Here is a 27,040-nt window from a genome sequence, read left to right on the forward strand (position 1 = left end):
AACTAATCAAAATTCATGTGTCAAAAATATACATATTTTTCCATAAAATTATATAACAGATTATATAATAGATGCTAAAATATAATTAATAATAAAACTAATTAAAAATGTTGCAACTTAATTCATGAATGCTAACTACTTTGACAGGAAAAGTCACAAAATAATATATTAAAAGCGTTTATTAATCTTCTAGTTAAGATGAACCATCTAACGTCAGGAACCAAAAAGATATAATTATTTGTTTAATATTAGAAGCGAGGAAAAAGTGATTATCGCACTTGCATTATTTTTTGGGTCAGCTAATAAACGTACGTCGTTCAAAACTCGGGCGAGACGTGGAAAGGTTAACACCCTAAAAGAATCGCAATAGGATCCTTGTAGTATTTCGGGGTGGAAACTGAGACGGACGTTTCTGGGTACTTTAACCCATAGTGCACATTCAGGATTGTCACGTATAGTAAATGTTAAGGTTGGAAATCTGAAAGGAGCTCAGTTTTAAACTTGAAACTCCTCTTATCCTGTTAATTACAATCTTATATAAAGCATAAAGCATATATAACGTGAGAGTCATTCTCACGTTAGAAAAAATAATTATTTTCACGATTTTATATGATGATAGTGTCAGTTCTTATTTCCTGAATGAGTTCTCCTTTAAAAGTATGCCTTCTTCTCAGCATTAACTGTGGAACTTTTATAATCGTACATCGTACATGACAGAATTCATTGTCATCGTTAAATTCCGCGAAAACTGCGATACTAAACGTAAAAAAATTGGAGTGAGAAAGCTTTGACACCTTCGTTCGTTTCACTCGTTCTCGTAAAAGCCCGTGTTACTGTTCAGGTGGAATCGAGTTTTCAAAGAGCAAGTACGATAAACATAAAGACTCACGATCGCTTTATGAGGTCCATTGATACGAAATAGCGCTCTTCAATAAATACAGGCCTCGAAGTTTCAAGGCAACAGTGAGATTGAGTTCTATTTCATCACTGACTATTTTTAAACTACAATGTTTTATTTCGTTTCATTAATAAATTGTGCGCCGATTATAAACATAATTGCATTGATAATTAAACGCACTATTTTTAGTTTTAATTTTCCGAGAAATATTATTCTAACAACTTTTATTCAATAATAAAGACATTAATGATATGCATATATTTTGCATCAATAGTCAAATATTTAATGATATACTCGCATATACAAGAAGATAATTGCTTCTATAAAAGCATTTAAAAATTAAAGCAATTAATTAGTTTAACAATTATAATCTTGCTTAATTAAATAGTAGCCTTGAAGTCTAGTATTTAATGTAAAAAATAAAATGGTACGATAAATAATGACATTTTTCCGTAGTTCGTAGTCTTAAAAAAATTTGTGTAACGGTTTTCATCTTAAGATAAAAAAATTTAATCTTTAATGTTTCGCACAATATTTGCAATTCTTTTTTTTATATGGGACAAACCCCAGGATAGTCAAACGAACGAACCGCCGCTGCACACGGCAATAACCATCAATTCCGTCGAGGAGGCATCTTTCGTTGATCTTAGGTCGCGCAGGAACGACTCTCGTCGGTCTATTTGCTGAGCCGGCGGAGAGTTTATCTTTCCAGATCGCGGATTTGGCTTTATTTAATTATTCCTTTCGGTACACTCGCGCCAAAATCACGGCGGCAGTTTGGTCTTTCATCATGCTTACAAACGAAGACTCTGATTTAGATGCCAAATACGATCGACTTAGTCTGCGATATGGCATCCGCGGCAAATCGGCCGAGAGAAATATCCATAAATATCCTAAATATCAACTGTTCATAAATTTAAAGTGACTAGTAACGCTAATACCTGTCCAAATGAAATATCGTCCCGACGAAACGATGCAAACTGCGGCTGCAAACTCGTTACCTTGCGCGCCGACTTCGTAACATTTGTCGACTCGATTTTATTTCCACGTGAAATTAGCGAATCCAATTAAGCGTGGTGTCTAACGAGGCTAACTTAATTTAACTCGTTTTTCCGCGCTGCACACGACGTGCGCCTCTTTATTATGTCAGTCGCGTCGCCGTTACGGAAATTACGCGCCGATAGCACCACGCTTTTTGCCAGGTTGAGGACTAATTTCGGTATAAATTCGCCCTCGCCGTTTGCAGAGAGAGAGAGAGAGAGAGAGAGAAAGAAAGAGACTAAAAAGGGGACACGTACGTTCCTGTGGATATCGAATTTGCCTTTGCCTTTCCTTCCCCTTTCGCGAATACAAGAGACGGTAAATCAATTCGCAATGTAATTTAATCTTAAGTGATCGAATTGAATTTCAAAGAGTAGGCCATGTAAGTTTCCGCCTGGAGGCAAATTTGCCTTTTTCTTCGGAACTTAAAAGTAAAGAACAACTATATATATGTATTATTAGTAAAAGAACGTTACGACGCGAACCATGTTTTGATCGAAAAACGATTTAATTCAATTTAAATTAATCTGATTCCAATTTATGTAATTAAGAGTACTTATGATTTGCTTTAACTTTTGATATGACTTCTCTAAATCGTACAATTGAAATTCAATCAATTAAATTAAATTCTATTCCTTGGAGCATGAGACTATATAAATTCACATCTCATCACTTCGAGTCGCGAGAGTAATAGAAAAAATCCTGTAAATTTCCCCACGAAGTAACATACATAAATATCGAGTTACGTTTTACCAGAGCGACGATTAATTTCCGAACGAATTCGCCCTCCCTGAGTGCTTCGATGAGGAAAAGGCGGGTTGGTTAAGTTTCTATCGGTAACCGTGTTCGTCTTTTCCGTTCGCGTTGGCGAAAACAAGGAACAGCCCCGTTGCTTCTAACTTCCAACCGAAACAGTTCGGTTCGACGCTGATGAGTTCGAGCATGCGATGGAAACTTCGGCGCGGTGGAACGTGTCCGGCGGCCACGGTTCCGGACGCGTCTCTGACGCGATCCGGGGAAGTTTTCCCCGGATCGGCGCCAATTGTGCCCAGCGGAATCAGCGGGGAATAAAAGGAGATCCGGTTTTGATCAGACTTGATTATAGTACTTGTCCGAATTAGCGGTTGTCGCAGCGCAAGGGATATACAAAAATTTATCGAATTTATCTTACTTCATCCGGAAAACTAAAATTGCTACAAGTTACATTTAATACAAATCATGTTAATATACAGAGTACTTAAAAAAAATGTTAACACTTATATCATATAACACAAGATATCATAGTAACAAATGTATTTTGTCTTCAAGGAGTCTCCACTTGTTCACCATCATTGTCAACATATTCCTTGAATCTTTTCCAAGTGATCCCCAGAGCCCTGAGATTTCTTTGAGTATTGTTGCAATCACATTTGCAATTTCCTGTCAAAGATCTTGCACATTGCAACGATGGTGAATAAATGGAGACTCTCTGAAGATAAAATACATTTGTTACTATACAATATCTTGTGTTATCAGTTCTATATTTCTTTAAAAATGTTACTTCCATATAATTGTTAACATTTTTTTTAAGCACCCTGTATTATTTCTCGACCTTGTGTCCTTGTATTATTGTGAAAGTGTACTGGTACTTGAGAATAAAAGAAAAGCTGATACCTTTAAATTATACAATGTAGTATGACGCGTGGAATCGAAGGAAACTATGAATAGCAATCGTTTACTCGTTAATCGCGTCGCGAATATTTTAATTTGACGGTGACCGATAAACGAATTACTGTGTAACGAAGAAATTAAGATGGAACTGATGTAATTAACACGCCGGATATCGGCGACAGAAATATTAACGCGTGCGCGCATCAAGAGAACTAAATCGGGACGGTAGCGGTGACGGCAATTAACACAATATTCTGTACATATATGCTAAACCAACAAAGTCAGGTTAAAATAATTCCAAGCAAGCTGTGCTCGCTCCGCTTATCTAAATATTAACACTTGCTAAAATCCGAACGCAAGTCCGTACACTTTACGTCACTTACGCCGCGCCGTCACAAAAGCCTCTCGGAAACGTTGAATGTAATATCAAACAATGGACCGGACCGGGAATGAATGATGCATGTATAACTGGCAAAATCGTGCAAAAGCGCATATTGAATTTGATATTGTATTTCGCTACTTTGATGTTAACAGGACCGCGGCATGTGCACATGTCGTTCACGCGCCATTAAACTGCAGTTTCATAAGATTTTTACCCATATTGTTTCCGATCTGTTCTACCGATACTAAAATGTGTTTCCGTCCACCGCGAAATGTAGAATCTTGAAGCATTAACCAATTTCTTTGAATTATATTTCAGTCATCGGATTTTTACTTACGAAGAAAATAAAAACTTTACTTCTTTCTTCTCGTAATATTCTCAGGGTTGAATATTGCATTCACTTTTTTCTAATAATAATTTTACTGAGGTATTGGAATTTTTAAACAGCTTGTCGTGGTAAACATGAAGTGGATTGTAAACATTATGTTCTTAAATATTTTCGTGACGTAGATTTTCTTCGGTACAGCACTTACATTTTGTCCTCTTTTTCCTTTTGAGAGAACTAAACTATAACGCGCTATTCATCACTGTACGACAAAATTCTTTTTACTCGTAGTTTCTGCCTCTCCAAAGATGCCTTTTAGATTTTATACATATACCTTTGCATTAATAAAATATCGATTAACTTTGTCTGAACTTTTTCTATTAGCTATAAATCTATTGATAAAAACTTCATTTTCTTTAACTATAGTTCCTTTTTAACTGTTTAATTGTCGTCAATTTTTTTCCAGTGTTAATTATTTGCTTCGCTGCCACTGTAGCAAAAACATTTTTCACTTATCAGAAAATTAAATGTAACATTAATTTCCTGGAACACTTCATAGAGTTCGAGAAGTCGTTTAATTTCTTTTTCCCTTCTTTGGCGAAGCACTCTTATACATATATATCCATACTAGAAAATTAAACTTTTCAAGGCTTCTCTCATGCAGAAGAATCACGGCGCGAACACGAGGGGCTTTAAGACGAACATAAAATGTGGTAATATTAAGATGCTTTATACTTAGTACACGTTCTTTCACAACATATATAATCCAAAGATACAGATAATGTATATAAAGAAAAATGGCATTTACTTCAATCTAAAGTCGATCGTTAATGACTGTTTGATGAATGACTAAAAATTAAGACTCGGCAAATTAAATCTCGAAAACAGAAGCAAAATCTTGTTTCTTCGCTAATCTTAAATAAACTCTACTCATCGTTAGATTATTTATCTTCCGATAAAGAAAAAGAACGGCGCAAAGAAAAGGCAATCGGACGTGATTAATTATATACCATCCGATATCCCTTGATTTTTCTTTCGTGTACATATCCGTTAGGATAAAAAAAAACGGGCATATCAAGTATTCAGTTGAAATAAAAGAAGAACATATTAAGCATTCATCAAGAATTTGTCAATGCTCGTGAAATAACGAAATATTTCGAGAATATCGAGGCAAAAAAAAAAATACATTGGAGGAGAAAATTTAATTAGTCGCAACCTAACAGACAATTCCCACTTAATATTTCCTTTCGGACGATGCTTTTAAATTCCTGTATTATTTCGACATCGGGTGTAATTATACAAATATGTGATATCGATTAAAACACATCTCCGAGAGAGATAACTCTTTATAATGTGCTGGTTATATTCCCACGCAGTTATATATTCTCGCGACGAAATGAATTTCGCTCAGTAACAATTAGCAACTATATACTGCCTGCAGCAAGCAGCATTTCCTTTTTTGTCCGTTTGCGTCATAAATTATCCAATGGACAGGTGGCTTTCATAAAACTGGCTTACTTCCCTCGTGTAAAGCAAAATCTCTGTAATGCTGTTTATGCAGCTGGTAATTACTGACGATTATCTGCCTTACAAAGTATTCCGATAATATTAGCTTGTATTTGCATGTGGATCCGTTCTAAACACCCATCGCGTTTTATTAAAATCGTGACTTGGGTAAACAGCACGCGCACACGTGTTAACATATGCAACACTGAATTAAATTAGACCGGAAGTTAAAGAGAATTCAATTAGTATTATATTTAAGATCTTCCTGCGTAAACGTGTTTGTAGATAATTTTAATTGGATGACTAGTATATTAGAACGTTGTATAAAAATTTCCGGATACAATTTTAGCATAAATCAATTTACTTAAAAGTTTATTTAACAAAGAAAATGTTCACTAAAATTTTATTTTAATTTAGAATTATATATGTGCCGTATAAAAAATTAAGGCGAAAGATATTTCATTTATATTATTTTATTGATGATAAAACAATTTTAGAACAAGTTCTAAATAAAAAAAAGTATGCGTCAGTATTCAAGCAGCTTTATTTCTGGTTAAGATCAAGATCATCCATTACTTTTCTAAAATGGTAGTGAAAAGTCTTCTTGCACCGATCACATGTTTTGTGCGTAAGTCTAAGTGTCACTACGGGACAATAACAATGTTCGCGTGAGAATTATTCATCGTGGACGACGAATATTAAAAAGTAAACGCGAGAATCATGGTCGGACAGTACCGTAACTTCTCGTTGTTTAGCATTGGACTATTTCTCCCTTGGGTGCCAGTAGCTTCTGAATATTGCAACGTCGCCGTAGTTTGTAGCGCTTTGTATACTGCGATAAGGACGCGCTATTTGCAAGATGCAAAACCAATTACACGCCTGCGAACATATCGATCCTGTGTATATCCGTGAGCGTTGAGTGTTTCTCCACATCGTCTAAAATTACTCAATCTGAGGCCCGTTGGCCTCGTTCTTCTTTTTTTTCAGTTAAAATTGCTCAAATAGAAAATATCTCATTCTTCCATCAAATTTTTTGTCCAATTTAAAGTTGACTCTTTCTCGACAGACAAAGTAACAATTTCCTAATTATTTATATGCTTCGGGAATAAAATTATTTGTCAATGTCGACTTTTAAGTACGTTATATATATAACTAAGAATAAAACTTCAATTTATATTTTATTTCAAGTAGATTTTTTGATAGAATATTTAGTTACAAGATATTAAAATTTAATATGCTTAAAATAGTTGAGAGGGATATAATTTCAATTTTAATATTCCTAAAATTATTTTGAAAGAGATGTCAATCAATTTTTAATGAAATATAAATGGTATATGTAAATATATCCTTTACTCTATAAAAAAAAATAAAACGTAGAAAGAGACGAAAAACTCATAAAGATAACGAAAAAAATAACTTAAGCGTTTTTGAAAACAAGTTATTTAGATGCCATAAGTGAGGAATTTTTACAAAACCGAATAAATATACTTTTTCTGATCACGTCTTTCTCATCACCATTATCTCGCAAAAAAAATATCGCAAGAAAAGCCTCATCCGCCCAAGAATTTCCGAAACGGTCCTATCGCCATGGAGGCAAGATAAAAAGAAACGTCCTCTCGTTCCTTTGACGACCATGGAATCCTTGGTGAGCGCTCGCAAGGGAAACGTTACTGTTCTCTTTTTTGCTTATAGACTCACTTTATATCCTACCATAATAACGTAATTGCGCTTCTCAAATCATGGAGTGCGCTCGTCCCCCGCAGTCGGGCACAGTGAGATGTCTGAATATTCTAACTGCTATATATATAAATGAAGAAATAAAAAATGCAAATCTAAAAAAATAGTTTATAAACTTTAACTTGCGTATTTTTAAAATCTTTTTACTACATTTTTGTCGACTTGTTATAGTAAAGTAAAAAAGAATTTATTATATACATGTCAAAGAAATCATCTAATTTTCCTAAAATAATTTTAATAATTTTCATGACTTGGACATGCATTTAATATGCTTTGATATAATTTCAAAAGTGACATATACTCTAAACAATATTAATATAAATGCATCTCAAAATCCATAAAATGTCTGTGAGAAACATTTCGTTTATAGCAAAAATTGTAGAAGTTGTTGCAAGCCGGTAAATCAGATGACTTACTTTGTATAAAGAAAATGGAAATCGTTGCATTTAAGGCTCGCGCAGGAGATTAAAGAAAGATACGATTGGGAACACAGGGAGAGCGCGATAGAAAAAGATCCGCATTCGCTCCGGTTCGGATTTCGCGATACACCATTGCATGAGTACGACAAAGCCGCTAGTATTACCGGCTCGATACTTCTCTGGATACGTCTTCTCGCGCGACAACAGCGGGACAGTTTTGCGCTCTCGTCGACGCAGTTTTGCGCCTCGTTGCACCGCGGCGCGTATAAGCGCCATAATCCGGTCTGTATTAGAGACGAAAGGCGCCGCCGTTGTACGGAGTAAATGCAGACCGGTATACAAAAGCTGCGAATTCATTTTTCCGATACACCCAATTGCATCGATCAACGTCGGCTTTACAGTATATTTCGTCACCGGGATGTGTGATTCGATATGCCATTCGAGACGATCATTATACGGCAGAGAATTTCTGCTTTTGTAATACTCTCGTCGGAGAATAATTTCTCCCTTTTCCTTGTCGACACGTTGACGTCAAATGTAAATTATGAATTTCTACTTCTGCATTCCCCAACCGCGCGACGTTAGAGAGAATAACGAATTTCAACTATAGCTTCGACGAGGATCTCTTTTGTCGCCCGGAACGCACCCCCTGGTTTCGTTAACGATGAATATTTATATTTTATTGTGTTTACGTCTCTCTACTCCTTTCGCACAAAAGCATCTATCCGCGCGAACATATCGCGGTCGATTCGTCCGCAATTTTTATTCAGTTTTCTTCTGCGCATTCTCTTTTTAACGTGCTTCTGTTGCAAAACAGTGCTATCAAAAAACGGGTTGCGTTCTCCATCTGTTATCGCTATCACGTCGCTTTTAGGATTTATATTGCACCAGTGTTATATAGTTTCATTCGATAACTTCGACTATCTTTGCCGGCATAACGAAACACTATATAGACAAACGGAAATAATCTTCCACCGTCTTCTAATTAATCCTGCAGAAATAAAGTACTTCAGATAGACTCAATTCAAATTAATACGAGTAATATTTCCTTTGGTAAAACTGTCGGGTTGCACGCAGATTTTTCCTGCGTCATGCGTTTCGATATGTGAGCAACACGATATCTTGCGAGATCGAATCTCGAAACCACACTCGAACTGATTCACGGGCGTATTGTCCGCAGTTTCAAGTTGGGTGTTATTTATCGACCAATATTGCAACACGCACGCGATGAAAAACGCGTAACGTTCGATTTGCGTCACGCACGGTGTTTTCAAAATTGTATCGATGCGAACCTTTGGATTTTATTTAACGCGACGTGAAAAATACAATTTTCGCGGCCACTGTTTCAACGTAATTAAACGGTGAGTACTCCTTTTCATGCCGTGTTGTTGAAAATGTTACGAACTACTCGGCCGTTTATCTTCTCGACCACTTTCGACACGGCGACACGTGGGAAAGGCGCAGTGGTCGCGTTTCATCGTCGGATTCTCATTAACTGGGTGTAAAAATTCTTGTTTCTCTGGGGTGAAAGAACAAAGAATGATCATCAGTGTTAAACAATGTTTTAAATTCGTAAAAGTGTCCTCGGAAAGAAATTTCCTGAAGATGTTTTTGTTTCGCAATATATCGAAAATACAAATATACGCCACAATGATTTATGTCGATTTATTAAAAATACAGCATAATATTTCATATTTGCTTTCCATTTATTATATAAACAAGCAACATAAATCTGCAGGTATAAAGTGAATTTTATTAAATGTAAAATATAATAATCGGCTTTAATTAAAACATCGATTTTCACAACAATAACAAAATATAGAAAGTGTTTGTATCAATAATTATTTATTTATCATCAGTATTAATATTAAAATAATATATAAACTGATATTTCCTAGAAAAAAAAAACTTTCTTTTTTATGTAATTATACATAAAATTTTCAAAATAATTTGACTATTATTCTTGAGAGAAAGAAAGAGAGAATAAGCATATTAAAAGATACAAATAAAAGAATTATGTAAATTTTCTGCAAAATTGCATAAATTTGTATAAACTTAAGAAATAATATTAAAAAATAATCAAAAAACATAATTGTAGTTAATGTCAAATATAAAGAACAAGATGTAGAAATATAGTATTTCTAACGCTCAGAAATAACTTCAAAGTAAAAATGTTAATCGCTACATCGATGGCTGGGCTATATTCCCGGATTCTCAAGCAGCCGGGGCACGATGTATCTGTTTAATTCCGTGACATTGTAAATTCGGGAAATGCGGTATACCGGAAGCAGCTTTTCTGTCGATGTGAAAAAGCGCTGACGCACTAGCTGATAAGTTCGCTCGTGCCACGAAGAAAGTTCAAGGCAAAAGAGCGTAATCCATCACGGAGATCATAACGCGACTTTCTTCTGCCCTTCTTGCGTAGCCGGATGCGAGACGCTCGTAAAAATGGACGGTGGGATCCCTTCGGTGCAGTTTCGAGAGGGGGGGGGGGTTTAACCGACCAACTTACTACGTCTTCACTTCCGGAATAAAACGAGCATGACCAGGATATTGAGTTAAGTTAAGCAAAGTTTAACTTTTCTACGGTGAAAAGAATTCTACTCTCGTGTGGCCGAAGAATTGGAGAATCGATTCTCGAGCGAACGCGTGAGAGGAGTAGCTGACGGGTATTAAGCAGAAGCAAGTGAAAAGGGTGAGAAGAAGCGAAACAGGGGATTGTAACCAAAGGGGTGGAATAAGTCGATATAAGCTGATGCTTGTATAAATGCGGCAATTTAATGTAAGCTGAAGAAATTGACAGCATAATAATAACTGTAATAATGATAAACGAGTGAATTAAGATATAATTCGCGAGCATAAATCCGACATTTAATTGAATGCTCTCTATACAATTTAATTTTCGAGCAATTAATGAATTACATAGCATATACATATAGGTAATAGAAATTACTAAATTACATATCGTTATATTATTACGATGAAATATATTATTATTCTCGAATTTAAGAGTCTTTGCGCAAAATAAAATTTACAAATACTGCAAAATAGTCTGTCTTAAAAAAAAATCATCAAATTTTGTATAGAAAATATGTTTCTAATTTTTATAGTGTTCGTTAAATCATCGAACACAGAAGTCATTATCAAAATATTCCTTAAATCTTATAATTAACTCTATCTAGACGATCTCGTTTCATCATTTAAAGGTTAAATCCCTTCTAAGCGGAACATCTTAGTACGTGTAAAACTTTCTCGCTAAAGTACGCTTTATTTCAACCAAGTTAGCGCATCAGGGCGTAATCTTGGGTAAAATATGCGGAGTTGTACAATAGGAGAGGCACCTCATAATGTATTTTGCTAATAAACCCTCATGTTAGCAGTGCGCTCACTTATGAGTTTACTTTTATTTATTTGTGATAAACACAAATAAATACGATTTCATTTTCTAATTTAATGTTGAGATAAAAATATTCAGATGCCTCATCCAAATCTTTTTCACACATCGGAAATTTTTGGAAAAGGAGAACGTTAATTAAATAATAAAACGCAAATTCAGGTAATATCTAATCTTACGATTATTATTATAAATATAATAAACAGAATTTTTAAACGCAATCGATAAAGCTGCGCGATAATTGCGGAATATCTCGCGATCATCGAGACATCATTACACCGCTTCCATTCATGTGCGACAAAAGATTCACCTCAAGAGAAATTAAGGGCGGTGTTTCACGAAACGAGGGGTATGCCGAGAACGTTTTTCACACGCTAGTATTCCGTTTCGTGCGCGAAACAACTCGGCATTTCTCTCCGCCCACGTCATAACGCGAAACTACCAACAATACCGTACACATTGAGCACGTTCTCCGTTCTTACCCGTCATAAACATTCATTCGTATCAGCAACGTATAGACGTGAAGCGATAGAAAATATGTTTTACATATGTATATTTTACTCATATGACAGAAAATGCGTTTTTAATGAATCTTTAAAAGAATATTCTTTCCAACTGAATTAAAATTTGCTGGAATTACAGAGTTGTTAAAAAAAGATTTGATTTGTTTATATCATATACAAAAAATCTATGTTAGACAAAGGGCGACGCCATTTTGCCATTTTGTATTTGCTTTCCATTGCAAATTTATGCTGAACAAATAAAAATGTTCGTTATTCAAAAATCGACGTCACCGTGGCTTTAAAATTAATCTTGCTTTCCCAGAGTTTCTCAAAAATATTTTATATGCATAAATGTAAATTACATTCATGAATTTTATTTGAAAATCTTAACCTATTTTCCATTTATAACAAAAACACGATTCGATATCGAACTAATTGCAGATGTTTTACATTCAAGTAGCAGATGATTGCACTTCCTATTATTTATAAAATTAGTTAGCGATTTTTGTTGCTAAAATTACACTCTCAGCGTAAGAGCTACATCATTCAATATCAATTTTATCGTAATTAAGAGGTAATTAAGAGAAAAATAGAATAAAATGAGATTAACAAAACAAATATGATTAGGTTGTCCAAAAATAGCCACATTTCAGTAATTTCGTAAAATACTTAACTCTTCTCTGCAAGAAGTTGACGGTTATTCCAGGAATATAATGGGATATGTGTGTGCTCCTGAATAGGGGAATCGGAGAAATTAATACACGGGATATAAGCTAACAAGGTTTGTTATGATGTGACATTTACACAGTAGATAACAATGATAATTGCGACAGACAGACAGAGAGAGAGAGAGAGAGAGAGAGAGAGAGAAAATAAGAGAAAGCTAGGAAGGAAAGGATTTAAGCTCCTGAAATGTGCAGAATGTCTTTCGCCGCGAAAGTAGCACTTTGGATTTTCAATAAAAGCGAGATCCGATAAAAGAGAAAAGGGCTCGTGTTGCATTAAGTTACATTCAACTTGTTTTAATAACACAGCCGTTTCCGATGTTTTTACCCGAACGGATTTATTTTTTTCCCTCTAACTTTATACGCGCCAGATTTCACGACATCTCGCGGTAATTATAACACTAATGTAATTCAAATCGCTGGAGTGAAAAAAAGCTGTAAAATATGCGCCCGGCTGATGTAACGTCGTTTCCTCATAATTATTAATGCTCGTGTGTTAGTACGGGATTAGACTTGTCATAAACGAATATCGCTCGACGCATCGAGCCGCTGTAGATAGGACGGCTTGATTGTGTTACGATAAAATCAATATTCTATTAACTCGTATGCGTATCAGCGTTCAGCTCGTGGGAAATGAGAATCATTTCGCGCTGATGGAACACGAACGAGTGCATGGGACGTGGATAGTGCACATAGACAAATAGTCATATAGCCTGTCAGCTGTACCATGGTTAAATGCGTAAGCACACACACTCGCCGATGCTCGAAAGCACTACAAAGAAGCGCTTGATTCGAGGAGATCTCGATCCTGTCAATCTCGAATCAGTTTCCATTATCAAGCGATAGATTTAACATGTAAAACATGTGATTTAATTAATTTAAAGATTAATTTCAATTTAATAGAAAGGTCTGAAATGTTTGAAGTAACGCGATATCCTTTTGCATAATATTTCCTGCCTAACACAATTATCGTAAAGTGTACGTATATAGAAACTTTGCAAAATTCAACTTTTCTGGGTTAATCTTTCATAATCACAAGTTTCATTATCTCCTTTCATTATGGTAAGTGCAGGGAAAATTATGGATACGCGTATGTTAGCGCAAATTAATTAGTCGTAATAAAGACCCAGGGGAGAACTAGGCACACAATCAATTTGCGCATTTCATCAATTTCTACCATTAAATTTATTTCGATGACTACGTATGCGTGATAGGCACCTAAATACAGACCAATGAAAATGATCGCCGCTATTTATCCTCGAAATTGAATTGCTCATCGGTATAAACAGCGATACCGACAATCTCTGCGTCAATCTGCCAGTATTGCAGAATGTTAATAGTATAATATAATTCGCCGATAATTCGTGATAAGCGCACGTCGACAAAGAACGACGCGACGCTAAGCCAACTGTGATGAATGGGCAACGAGTCGAGAATGAGTCGATTAACGGCGATAATGAAAGCCGCACTACCGTCAGATCGACGGAGATACGAAACCGGTTCGTCGTTATCAAGTTATTCCCCACTTCCCCCTCCCGGGACTTAACCCGATCATATCCCGCAAAACCCCTTTGACGAAAAGTCGATATAGCAAACAATGACCCGGGTATCTTCAAAGTTTCTCACGTGATCTTTTATTTAAGAAAAAGAGAAAAGTTTTGGGATGGAAGTTGCAAGATCGAAAGATCCGACGAAGACACTGCAAGCGTCACTGATTGATTGATTAATAAAAAAATTGGTAACAGAACTCCCCTATGCTTGACTATGGTATAATAATTTCCAGCAGTATTTTAAGATTTAATTGTAACATTTATATTATATTTTAATTGTATAGTATTCATATTATATTTTATTCTTAAAAAGTTATATAGAGTACTTTACATAATATCGAACTTATCGCACAATAAACTTTTTAAGTACGCAAAAAAGAAAAAGAAAAAGAAAAGCGTGCGCGCAAAAACATGGGCCATGTAGTGTTAATGAAATATTTCATAGCAAGGACGCGGAGCAGTGAATTTTCGCAAAAGCTTTCTAACGCGAGAAAAGCGCGCAATAAAGAAGTCAGCTTTCCGATATTTATTCACGACCGTAGAAATAGGTTGGGACGGCTTCGGGACGATAGAAATTTCGCGACATCTCTGTATTGTGCAAAACTTTCTTCTAAATATTAGAATAATATCGTACTTACGTAAACTTCGTGTCGCGCGCGCGGGGAATGGCACCAGCTGCGAAATAATATGCTGGAGATGAGAAGCGAACGTAAAACATTTATAAACCTTGTTACCTCTGCCATGGGACGCGGAAAATGTATAAAGTCGAGACAGTTAATCACTTCTCTCTCTCGCCTTAATCCTCATGCTGTAGCATCTGCCTGCGAGAGATTCGTGTACATGCATAATTATCATTCCACTCTAATTATAAGTCACATTTTATCACGGGCAATAAAATTAACCACAGAATTTTCAGAATTGCCCATTTTCATCAGTTTTCATTTCTATTTTATTTCATAATTTATTGGAATAATCTATTTTATAGCTAATTGCAAGTGCAACGTGGCTACGTAAGTTGAAAATTATGAAAGTCTGTACTATCATAAATCAAGTCTCCTGTACGAACCATTTGATACATAATCGATACGTATAACGCATGCCGGCGATTAGTCAGAATATAACAAATGATCTTCGATAGTATACTCGATCGTGTGTTACAATGGAGCGAACAATCGTTTTAGTATAATTACATCTCGAATCTAATATGCAGTTCAATTGAAAAAGTGCGTGAGTACATCATTAAATATGTTAACTGTGATAAAACTTTTAGAATCGTTTTTTCCTTCTAAATTCCATTTTTACAATTAAGTGAAAGTTAAAGTCTTATTAAGTCTGAAGATTTTGATTTGCCTTTACACAAATTATCGTTCCTTCGATATTTATAAGAAATTTCTAATTTCTTCTCGCTCAAAGCATTCTAGATTAAAGAAACTATAATTTTATTCTGAAATATCTAAAAGTTGTTACAAGAAATAAAAAGTTTATATTAAATGCACAACCAAAAAATATATAAAAGTATTTAATCTTTCTTTAGGTAAAATTGGATTTCAAATTCCACGTACATACACATCGAAAGTAATCCTGCAATTATAAATATATGCTTTTTTGCAGCATTTTATAACTAGCAGTGAGTATAGGCAACGATTATTCAGTATGCATATTTAGGGATGGCAAAATCTGATACAATATCGCGAAATTTCATCCCGTTATAAGATGTCCCTCGACCTAATATCACGCGCAATAACATTTACATATTCGCGACATTAGGACCGAAATGCGGTTTCCATGAAAACATGAATTTAATTGTGTTTTACATTATTAAAACCGCTAAACGTATAGCAAGTCCTCCTGCAATAAATTTTCACATTTTTACTACATTTAGACACATACATTTATACACAATGCCGTCCATAAATTCCTGATTTAATAGAAAATACAAAAATTAAAATTCTTATAAGTGATCTATTTATCACATTTAAAAAAAAAGATTAAATAATAAAGTTCATTCAATAAATAATAATAATAATTAAAGTAACAATAATAAAAAAATAAATAAATAAGACATAATATTCTTGAATAATCTTTCTCCATCGCTTATTCTTTTGATTTGTCAAAACTTCCGAATATCTTGGATATGTTTATGTTCATTTCATAATACGGTGGGAAAGCGCGTTTTCAAAGTTCATACGCCCGCGGCAACCACGACAAAGGACAATGTATTATTAACCCGAAGATCTCGAAGATGCGCTAAGCCAACATTATTCCCGCAAGTTTTATTAGAATTTTCCTCAAAGAGACTCAATAAGCCTGGAGAGATAAACTTTTAAGATACTCCGCGCGAGCGAGAGAGAGAGAGAGAGAGAGAGAGAGAGAGAGAGAGAGAGAGAGAGAGAGAGAGAACGCGAACGGTATTCACGTGTACAATTTCCAGTTAAGATAATTCGAAATCTCCATTTCATCCTGAGAAAACGAAAGATAATTAAGAGCCCGCGGTGTTCGTCGATCTTCGATTCGGCGTTAATTAAACATTCAGTCTCCACGAACAATTGCCGCGGTCAAATATGCGACCGTTTGAACGTTTGCGTAAATTAAATACATTTGGTCCGTAATGTCGGTTTTATAAATGTCTGGTGCATTGTATATAGTAACGAATATTATGCAGCAATCGCGTAAATTTTATTATCGCCGCAAATATCGTTTATTGTATTACTTGTATTATTTTATTTTTCGACAGTTTTATAAGATCATAAAATAAATTTGTCGTTTTTTCCTCTACTTTCCATCATCGTTATGACATGACATTCGAATCATATATATATAGCTTAAGAAATTTTCAAAAATATCCGATGTTCTTATCACGCTTTGCTCTTGACACATTTTTGCTGAATAAACTTCTCAAGTATCTTAAACACACGTATCTGTGAACATCTGGTTTAGAGCCCCCTCAACTGTCAACGACCGTTGGACGACCGTCTCGTGGACGTCCGACTATGCAAACTTCTTGATTTATGTTCGCCAGGATTAATTACATGCGCGAACTTGAAGTAAACATCATAAATACGAATAAATGCGAGCAATAAATCACTCTATTATCAACAATCTCGCAGGACGCGTCCTATCCATTATTTTACGCAGCAAAAGTTGCGCTTTGCCAGAAATTATTAAACATCATAAGGGATAACGCATCATAAACCTTAAGCCTCTCACATTTAAATTATTATTCCCAAAGCGAATATTGTAATAACGCTTAATTAAACAGCAAAGAAACACGTGGCAAGTCATATTTCGAAGTAAGTCTCATTCGTCATTTAAAACTCATCCGCCATGTAAGGGCTAATTTCGAAATTGAAAAAACGTTCGCGGGCCCGCCGTCCGCGTCAGCGGGTTGATTCGATTAACAATTTTCGCTCAGAAATAATTTCATGCCACGTTACACACCTTCATTAAATCGGAATCTGACCTCGGAATTTCACGTGATTTTATTCTGCCGGACGCGCTCGTCGGGGCGCGATATCCACGACAAACCAGCGGACTTTTCTTTCCTGTGACACGTCGAATTCCATAGAATAATCACTTCTTGTATATCAGTCTTTAGAATATTTTTATCCTATTCCGCTATTTTCTATATAATGATGTAAGTGCAGAAAAGCCAAATTATTGCCAACAGATCATAGCATTTATAACCTACTAAAAATCGACAATTATGATATTAAATAAAATATTTTATATATTTATATTATTTTTCTCTTTTCTTGAAAGATTTTGAATTTACACTCTCAGAAAAGAATTCTAGATACAATACTATTAGGATCGAAATAGGGCCAATCATATTTAGTATTGAAAGAAGAATATTTTAATCTTAAATAGAGGAATTCTTAAATCTAGAATAATTCTGAATAGATTTAAGAATTTCTCTATTTAAGATTAAAATATGATTGGCCCTATTTCGATCCTAATAGTATTGTATCTAGAATTCTTTTCTGAGAGTGTATATCCTATGTACGACGGAGAAAAGTAAATATATTAATTGGATGTCAGTTGTACGGTATGTATCCGACATGGCATCATTTATTATTAGCTCATCTTTATCCTATAGATTGCAGTGTATACCTTTTGACATCTCTAGACGATTCGTCACATCTTTCTGAAAGAAGCAACGCGATATCAGGAAAAAAATCGCCATCAGTTTAACGAGACGTATATCGATGATCGAGAAACGCGATATCAAGTACAGGGTGACATCCTTAAGAACGACAGCTGATGGAAAGGATGACGCATCCCTGCTTGCGCGGAGGGACGACAGATCGAGGAAGAGCGTTTCGCACGTCACCGAGTCGCCGTCGGCGGGCCAATTAGACATAAAAGTGGTCGGTTGAGAGTAAAAGCAAGCCCCGGGAGAAAGAAAGTCGCTGCGCCGAGGTCGGGAAAATCACGAGGGCGAGAAGAAAGCGGAAGAAAGCCGTGAGAAATGTCCGCCGGTAAGTGGAAGTGGAATGCGAACGAATTAAGCACTCACCGCGATGCACAATGCACGGATCTGGCTATCAGAGGAAGTGGCAACACGCTCCTTCGCGTATTAATAGCGGTCCAGCGACTCGCTTGGAAATTGAACTTCTCTGCTTTCGCTTCTCCGCGTCAAAGAGCACTCGCGGGAGCGGCGCTTTGCGGCAGAGCGTGAACGATTTCCATAATCCAGCAAGCACTTTAGCGCCCTTCACGCCGCGCGGTTAAATACCACTCTGCTTGACTCTTCTTAGAGCCACACAGGCTTGTTAGTCCATACACATCGTAGTGCGTAAATTTCTGATTGCCTCGCGGCACCAATTTGCACCGACGTCAGCCTGACCCATCTCTGTTTCCACTCGAACACGCTCGCACCTCTAGATTGTAACGATGTAGCCTGTACCGCATTAGTATGTGCTTGTATCGTTTTTATAGAGTAATGTAATGTTATATTAAATCCTTTTAAACTATACATATAATTGTAAAGAAAGTATTATTTGACGATTTTGTGTGTTTTCTTCTTTTTCTGAAGGTTCTAAATTCAGAATAACAACTGCAATAATGACAATTTGGCTAGTTACGTTTAGAACGTCGTAACCATATTAAATATCTTGAAATAATTAAGCCTTTTTAACTCAATCCAAGAATGTAACCTTTATTGCATGAATTCTTTTTATATTACTTCTATATAAGCATTATAATAACAATTATGATAATTTTCGAGAAGAGTTTTAGGAAAGTTTTAACTAATTATATATCAAATTTTTTCCGTATCTTCCTCATCACAAAAAGCTTCCAAAACCTTGACACACATTCATCTCGTTATATGCATATATTATCTATAATTCTACTATGTATTATGTAAATATGCAACGTGTATAATTTATTAATATAAAATTTTCTTTTCGAAAGGATTATCGATGTAACTGTTGGGAAATGTTAATATCAAATTGAACATACATTATGCAAGCCAAGCGTATCTTCGCAACATGGAAGAGACGCGTGTCAATTATAACCCGACTATATGCAAAGAAAATTAATGTTTAACAGTAATATACGAGTAATTCCGCATAGGGAATATTCAAATCTCCAGAAGAATTATTTACTCCAGCTGTTCTAATCAATTATATAATATGATAAATTGATTGATATTTGATTGATAAATAATATTCTATATAAAAATATATTTTAGTTATGAAATATATATCTTTGCTCACATTTCTTCTATATACATAGAATATTATTTAACCAACACATATCTCAAGTGAGAGAGTGTAGAGTAATTTTAAATGGCAATTTTTAATGGAAAGTAAATGAATATGCATCTCTTGCAAAAAAACTTAGAATTTTAATCATGATTCTCTCAATATTGCATTTCCAGTTCTTTCAGAGAAAAGCGACTCAAACATTCAATGCACTCAAGATGCAATAAGCTTGCTCGGTTACGTGATCTCGCCCCAATCCGTATGCATCTTTGAGTCGCTAGAGATGCAGTTTATTTCTGTAGGAAGCGTGGCGTAAAAATGGGAAGAAAGAGCTGACCTGCCAATTTCGGGCGAACCTTCTTCGATTTCGATTTTCGATGGAAATAGTTCGTGCTGTTTTCTCGGTGAATTCTCGGTGCAACTAGTTGCTGTATTCTCGTAAATGGTGCACACATTTTGTACAGACGTGGGATTTAGAATTACCAAGATCCATTAGACTGACATTAAGCTTTTGAGAAAACTTCTGTGCTGTATATCACTTTTAGGTATTATCCACTATAATATTTTTTCTTCAATTAATTATAATTCTTTACAAATACACCTATCATACAAACTTAATAATTATTATTAGTTTCTTATAGTTTAATTACTGGTTAGAATCTTTATATATTAAAACTTTTTGATTACAAATATACATATTAAAAATATCTCTGCTGTATCTCAGCTAAATGAGATATAAATTTAAAATTGTATTTAAATTTAATTCACTTTAGAATTTAAATAAGTTAAAATAACTATATTCTTTATCATTTATTCCCGCATATGATTTATTCTGTAAATTTTCTGTAATAATATTCAGAAGATAAAATTAAAGTCCAATTCCCTTAAAATTAAATCTACATAATTCCTATTTTTGCCATAATGAAAGTTTAATTAATGAAGAATAAATGATATATTTATAATTTTCCCTACGGTAACGGACGAAATCGATTACGAGATGAAACTTTAAACTAAAATTTACTCCTGCTGTCCGTATAGAGAATTTTACGCGAGACGTTCGCAATAGATTAATGGCTGTCAGCCATTTTGATTTTGATCGAACTCTTCTTAACATATATAGTGACGAGCACGAAGCAAAAGAGTAGAGAGACTCGTAATCGAATGTAATTTCCATTTGTATGACATCGTAGGAGATTACCGTGAGATGATCGTGACCCATTTCCCACGCCATGACATTTAGCCCTATATATACGAAGCAAGATCAGGTCTCACAGGGTAGTTTAAACTTTAAACACATTTTACGGCGATGTAAACGCATCGGATGTAAACGCTACGGATGTGTGCATCCGCAAACACATGATATCAACTAATAAAATAGACAATTTGCGGTAAACGGTTATTTCTTCACTCGCATTGTGTCTGTACGGGGTGTTTAAAATAAAATCACGGTAGCAACGGTGAAAATGGCGCAACAGAAGATTTCTCGGAACGTGATAAAGAATACAACTCGTAACGTCTTGACACTCTTGTACTTTCCATTCTCAAAGACGGTGAAAGAAAACTCGCGACAAATCGGGAAAATACTCGAGTGTGTGAAAATCCAATGAAAAATGAAAATCCCATATGCTCGCTTACTCGTACTTTATCACGGCAAGCATCCGCGAAAATTGTATTTTCCATGCCAGTAAAAGCTCGAGAGTATCGCGCGGAATATGAACCACTTCTCTCGCGATACTTCGCTTTCCTCCGGGAATATATAATTTCGTTCCGATGTACACGGGCGCCACGAAAGGGAAAAAAAGAGAGCCAAAGAGTCAGAAAGAGAGAAAGAGAGAGAGCAAGGAGACTATTTCGCAAATGGATCTATTTTTGTCCGAGGGCTCAAACGCACCGTGATAGTATCTTGGGTAACTGGAAATTCGACGCATTTCTCTCAGAGAAAGAGCACGAAAGTACGTACGGATTGAGAAAAATCGTCGATTATTGTTCGAGAATTTTAGTTCCTCTATTAGTGATGGGAATTGTAGATAGGAACATTATATCCCAAATTGATAAAAATATACTTCTCCGACTTTTAGTGGCCTAAAGGTTCAAAACAGCATATCGCTTTTTTAACCCGTTGTGGTCACATGGGGTCCAGTGGACCCCAGGCTTTTTTTTTTTTTTTTTCCAAAAGTATACTATTTTGAAAGTAAAACGCACAAAGTTTTTTTACTCTATCTCAAAAAATTTTGATGAATATTTTTGTAAAAAAAGTCAAATTTCTCGAAAAAAATTTTTTTTTCTCGCGTTTTTTCAACATAAAAAATTTTTTTAAATTATTGGATTATCAAGAGGAAGTCATAAATTAATTCCAGTTCAAGGTTTGAGTCGATACATCAAAAAGAACGCAAATAGAAACTGTTGTGGGGTCCATTGGACCCCGTGTGACCACTACGTTATTTTTAGGAGGTGTGACCACAACGGGTTAAAATAATTGAAAAAATTAATGATTAATTAACTAAAGACTCTCGATATTAAAATTAACGAGTAGCAAAGAAAAGTGAGCTTTGAAAGCCAAATGCGGTTTATAGTTGTACGTGAGTTGATAACATTTAATTAATAATTCAATACAAATTATAAATCATACGTTTCGGCTCTACTTTGAGTCATCTTCAGCGGTGATAGATAAATTAAATAAAAAAATAAAACGTACTAAATTGTATTAAATTATTAATTAAATGTTACCAGCATTAACTAACTGCGTTTGACTCTCGAAGCCCACTTTTTCTTGTTACTCATCAATTGCAAAAATGATATTTTGCCTCTGCATTTATTACAATGCATACCTATAGAGAAATAAAGATTTCAGCTTTAAAAGAAATATGGCAATATCTTTATTATTTAAATGAATACGTTTTCTGAAAAATATTTGCATTGAAGAATAAAATAAACTCTTTGCTTGCGCCATCTTTTTCCTTACTTTCCAACTGGGTTTTAAGTTAAGCAGGTTACATAAATGCATCATCACGATCGTAAAATCCTTTCGTCCTATTCTTCGCGGGATAATTTGACCGTAATGCAGTCGTAAAAGGTTCTCCGACGGCGCAATTAAAACTGAAATGGGCGAGGATAAGTTGCAGCGCGGCCGTGCGTAACTACACGTGACATTTATTCAGAATCGCGACGTTACGAGGGGAATAAAAAACGGCACTCTGAATATATGACGAAATTTATGAATTAATCGCAATGTAACGCGACACGCTCCGGAAAACCGCGCGTCTTCATCTTCCGCATCTCTCCTTCTCTTCCTATTTACCGCCACCCCCGACAGCGAAGACGGAAGTGGCGTGGCTTTGATCTTGAAATTGCTTTACTGGAGCGTAATTCGATTCCAAGTTTGGGACATGAGGGAAGAGCCACGTGGGAAATCGGTATTCGCAATTACTTTGTTTTTTGTTCGTGCCGGAGCTTTTTAATCCGCCCCTGCAATCTTATTACTTTTAATCTACAACATTATATCGAGAATTTTAATGGCATAGAAAATATTAAGGGTAAATTTTTAACTGCCCGACTTTACGTATTTCGCCAAACACGATCGGATATTGCTGTTTAAATCGAGGATAAAGGAAAAGAAATAGGGTGCATTCCGTTTCACGCATGATGCACATAATGCAGCATTTATCCTTGTTGTTCACCGAATGTTAAACAAAGATAAATGGTGCATTATGTGCGTCATACGTGAAACGGAATGCACCCTATTTCTTTTCCCTTATCCCCGACTTAAACAGCGAGAATATCCGAGATCGTGTTTGGCGAAATATGTAAAGTCGGGCAGTTAAAACTCACCCTTAATATTTTCTCTGCCGTAATCGTTTTATGAGAAGTTATCTAATATATACAAAAACTGAATAGATATATAAAAACTGGAAAAAAAAAGAATAAACTAAAAATTAAAACAGCTTTGATCGTGCGTTCTAGTAGCTTAATTTATCGTAAAAGTTTCACCGATTGTTCCGATGTTTTCGCGCATTTGCAAATTGGGTTATACTGCAGTTACGTCGTCGTTGGAGCTCTCAATCACCTAACAAAGCCGCCCCATTTTTCCGTGCAGTGCGAAACGTATTTAGCCCGCTACACGAACGACCTGTGTTAACAAACTGTGAGAATTCATTATCGCGGCAGAAGTAATTATTGTCGTCACCGCATTTTTCTCCGTCTTTAACTAATATCGGTACATGTCGGTAACCGTCGAGGAATAAAACAAAAAAAGTATTCCAGCATTTCTGAAGAAAAATAGCTTGTTTACTTAGTAGGTTCGGGTAAATCGCGAGATCTACGATTTGAGGGGATTCCGTTTGAAAAACGGTGCCAATTTTGTGGATCTTAGATAAAAGTACAATCCTAATAGCCTAATACGGATTAGACTGCTCAGTCGTAAGAATTTTCCAAATGATTAATGATTCATGATACCTAAGCGTAAATTATCCGAATTAATAGTATCTACATGTAAATTGATATGAGGTATAATATAGTGCGTTTGCTAATAGTAGTATATTGTGGGTACAATTACAATATCACCGATTAATAAATGAAATATTATATTTTACTTTGGGAGTTGTGTAGTATTTTTTTAACAGAAGCCATAAATATCTCGTTTATTATACTTTTAACGTTATATCTGATTCCATACATATTCCATGATATATCTTCCTGCTCGGAGCACTTTACAATTTTTCATTCGGCGCAAATAGAATAAATCACGCTGACGTTTTCTTTACGATGCGAATTTATTCGTACGCGCGCGTGCGAGCAGGAAATTCTCATGGCTCTCCGCAAAAGTGAACGGACTTACAGACCGTAGGGAGGCAATGGTGTGCGGATTATCGTCTCTGCATTAGCCATTCTACCCGCCTCATGTCCCTGCGGGACATTAGATCCGTTCCGGAACGCTGAACTTGAACATAGGCCAAGATTGCGCGAGCAAGAAGCAAATACTAGCGTGTGCATTTTGTAATTTGTGTAGTATTATGTCAATTAGATCGTTGGGTCGCTTACCGATCTAATGATCAGTTATATAAAAATAAATATGGCTACTTCTTTCAACACAAACAATTGCCTAATTGTCAAATGGCTTCTACGTATAAAATGGATTGATTAACATTAATTTTGGTCTAAACTTTTTGCAATACTTTTTCAAAAGTGGATTGTAATAATTGAAGAATATAAAGAAAAGAATAATTCAAAACTCAATATGTAATTGTTTCAGTATAGCGCAGTGCAAAACTTCACAAAAAGACTACTTTATTTCTTTATCACAAACGGAATAAAGAGTGATGTTTCACAATGAGACAAATTTTTTATAAAATGTCGTCTGATTGCATACTGCATAAGGTAGTTTCATTAGCATTAAATTGCACCTGCACGTTTTATTTGCTCCCTTAACGGCGTTCGTGATATCTAATTGCAAATTTAATGCAAAGTAAAACGCTTACATAATTCAACTTTACACTTAGAATAATATATGAGTCAAATATGCATGCGATTTTATACACAGCTCGATTATACACATTATATATACATGTAGACATTTCTAATTGAATGCATAAAATTTGATACCTATATAAAATCATCATCATCATCATATCTAAAAAAGGCATGTAAAGTCGATCCTCGAATCTATCGAAATTTATTGTTGTCGCTTTACTCGCTTTTCCGCGATGCCGGTTGGTTCTCTCGCTGCGCTTACTTTATTTGCAGCTGTCATCGTATATTTTGACAGTTATGTGTATCAAGGAGTTAATAGTGTAATAGTAATAGCATAAATGTTAAAGCTAAATAGCGCGCGCAAAGCGCGCGTCTGTGGTGTCTAGTATATATAAAAAATGAGAGAGAGAGAGAGAGAGAAATAATTGAAAATATAAGTTAAGAAAAATTTCCATATTTATATTTCTATTCTTGTTAATTAATTTTTTGCTAATTTAGAATGATACTTAAAATGCGACAACATACCATGATCTCATTGATGCATCAATCCTTTTTTAGGTCAATGCTGCAATAAAGAGAATAGTAGTGCTCAAGAGAAAATACCGTGTCATAAAATGTTGAAAACTGAGTGCACTAAACGGTGAAATAACTGCATAATTTTGCTCAATTTGTCGAGAAATGTGTGCGAAGGGAAGACCCGATGTTAAATGAGATACAAAACTATTACGCTTGCTTTCACTTGTAGAACTTTTGGCCAATGTAAATTCAACGTTTTCTTAATAGAATTTTAAAGAAAGTTTTAATTTGCAATTACTTAGCATTGATATAAGAAATTTCTCCACTATTATCCTTAATTAATTTAAAAAGGATATAACTATATATATAAAACTTTCTAAAACCAATTTTGGGAATTTGTAAGACTAATGTATCTTAATGTAAGAATCAGTAAATTTTTGTAAATAATAACTCGCATAAAATTCTTATTAAAACAAAATTTCAAATTTGTCAAAGAATCTAGCTGAAAATAAAAAATTCCACAACTCTAAAGCACAGTATGCTTTGTAAGTAGTTTTATACAAAAGACTACAAAACAATGCGCGGATCATACGACAAGTTTTAATCACGTCGTCATTTAAACTTCGGTGACTAAGAGAAGACGATAAAAAAATCATGGTCGCGGTCTGTATCGGCGAGAAATTTAACCAGGTTTATCGCGCGTCGCGCGGCATGATAATAAACCGGCCGTATTTTTCCCCGCAATGCCTGCATAGCCAATGGGATGCCGCAGACCGGATCGGTTTACGGTGAGCGAAAAGTTATGGCAATAATTATCGGGTTTTGTGCATTCGCCACTAGACTAGACGCGCCGATAGTTAACGAGCACTTCGCACATTCCATTTGCATCGACAACGCATGGGAAATGCTTCACAGGATAACCACGGTGTGTGTGATCGTCTCGCAGAGAGAGCCTCGCCTCCGAGTCTCGGCCGTGAGTTCTCCGCAAATATTTGACGCCCGTAACGCAAGGCGTTCACGCGGCGCGAAATTGCGGATTCGCGCTCGAGAACGTCGATCCTGTGCCGCGAAGTCGATCTTGCGCCATTAGCCGTGAGAAAAATTTCCGTCAAGTACAGTTCTCACCCGTGAAAACTCAGGGAATCGGAAAATCAGTGTAACCGAAAGTACGACTGAATGAAGGAGAGAACTCTCACATTTATCATTCGAAGGCGCTGACT

The 27,040-nt window shown here is 35.5% G+C and overlaps 2 protein-coding genes across 3 annotated transcripts in view; one reads left to right on the forward strand and one right to left on the reverse strand.

Moving 5' to 3' along the window:
* LOC139815256 (midasin) overlaps positions 1–27,040 on the reverse strand; it is a 111,255-nt gene that overhangs the window by 52,628 nt on the left and 31,587 nt on the right. The window lies entirely within an intron of this gene.
* Positions 1–27,040, forward strand: part of LOC139815260 (uncharacterized) — a 49,066-nt gene that overhangs the window by 1,027 nt on the left and 20,999 nt on the right. The window contains exon 2 of one of the 2 annotated variants that reach the window (XM_071782045.1): positions 18,257–18,608. The exons of the other annotated variant lie outside the window; for it this stretch is intronic. Coding sequence (XP_071638146.1) covers positions 18,599–18,608 — 10 coding nt within the window. The 5' untranslated portion in view covers positions 18,257–18,598. The remainder of the gene's footprint in view (positions 1–18,256; positions 18,609–27,040) is intronic. 2 annotated transcript variants of the gene reach the window in all.

The sequence above is a fragment of the Temnothorax longispinosus genome, chromosome 6 (assembly GCF_030848805.1).
Source record: "Temnothorax longispinosus isolate EJ_2023e chromosome 6, Tlon_JGU_v1, whole genome shotgun sequence".
Classification (NCBI taxonomy): domain Eukaryota; kingdom Metazoa; phylum Arthropoda; class Insecta; order Hymenoptera; family Formicidae; genus Temnothorax; species Temnothorax longispinosus.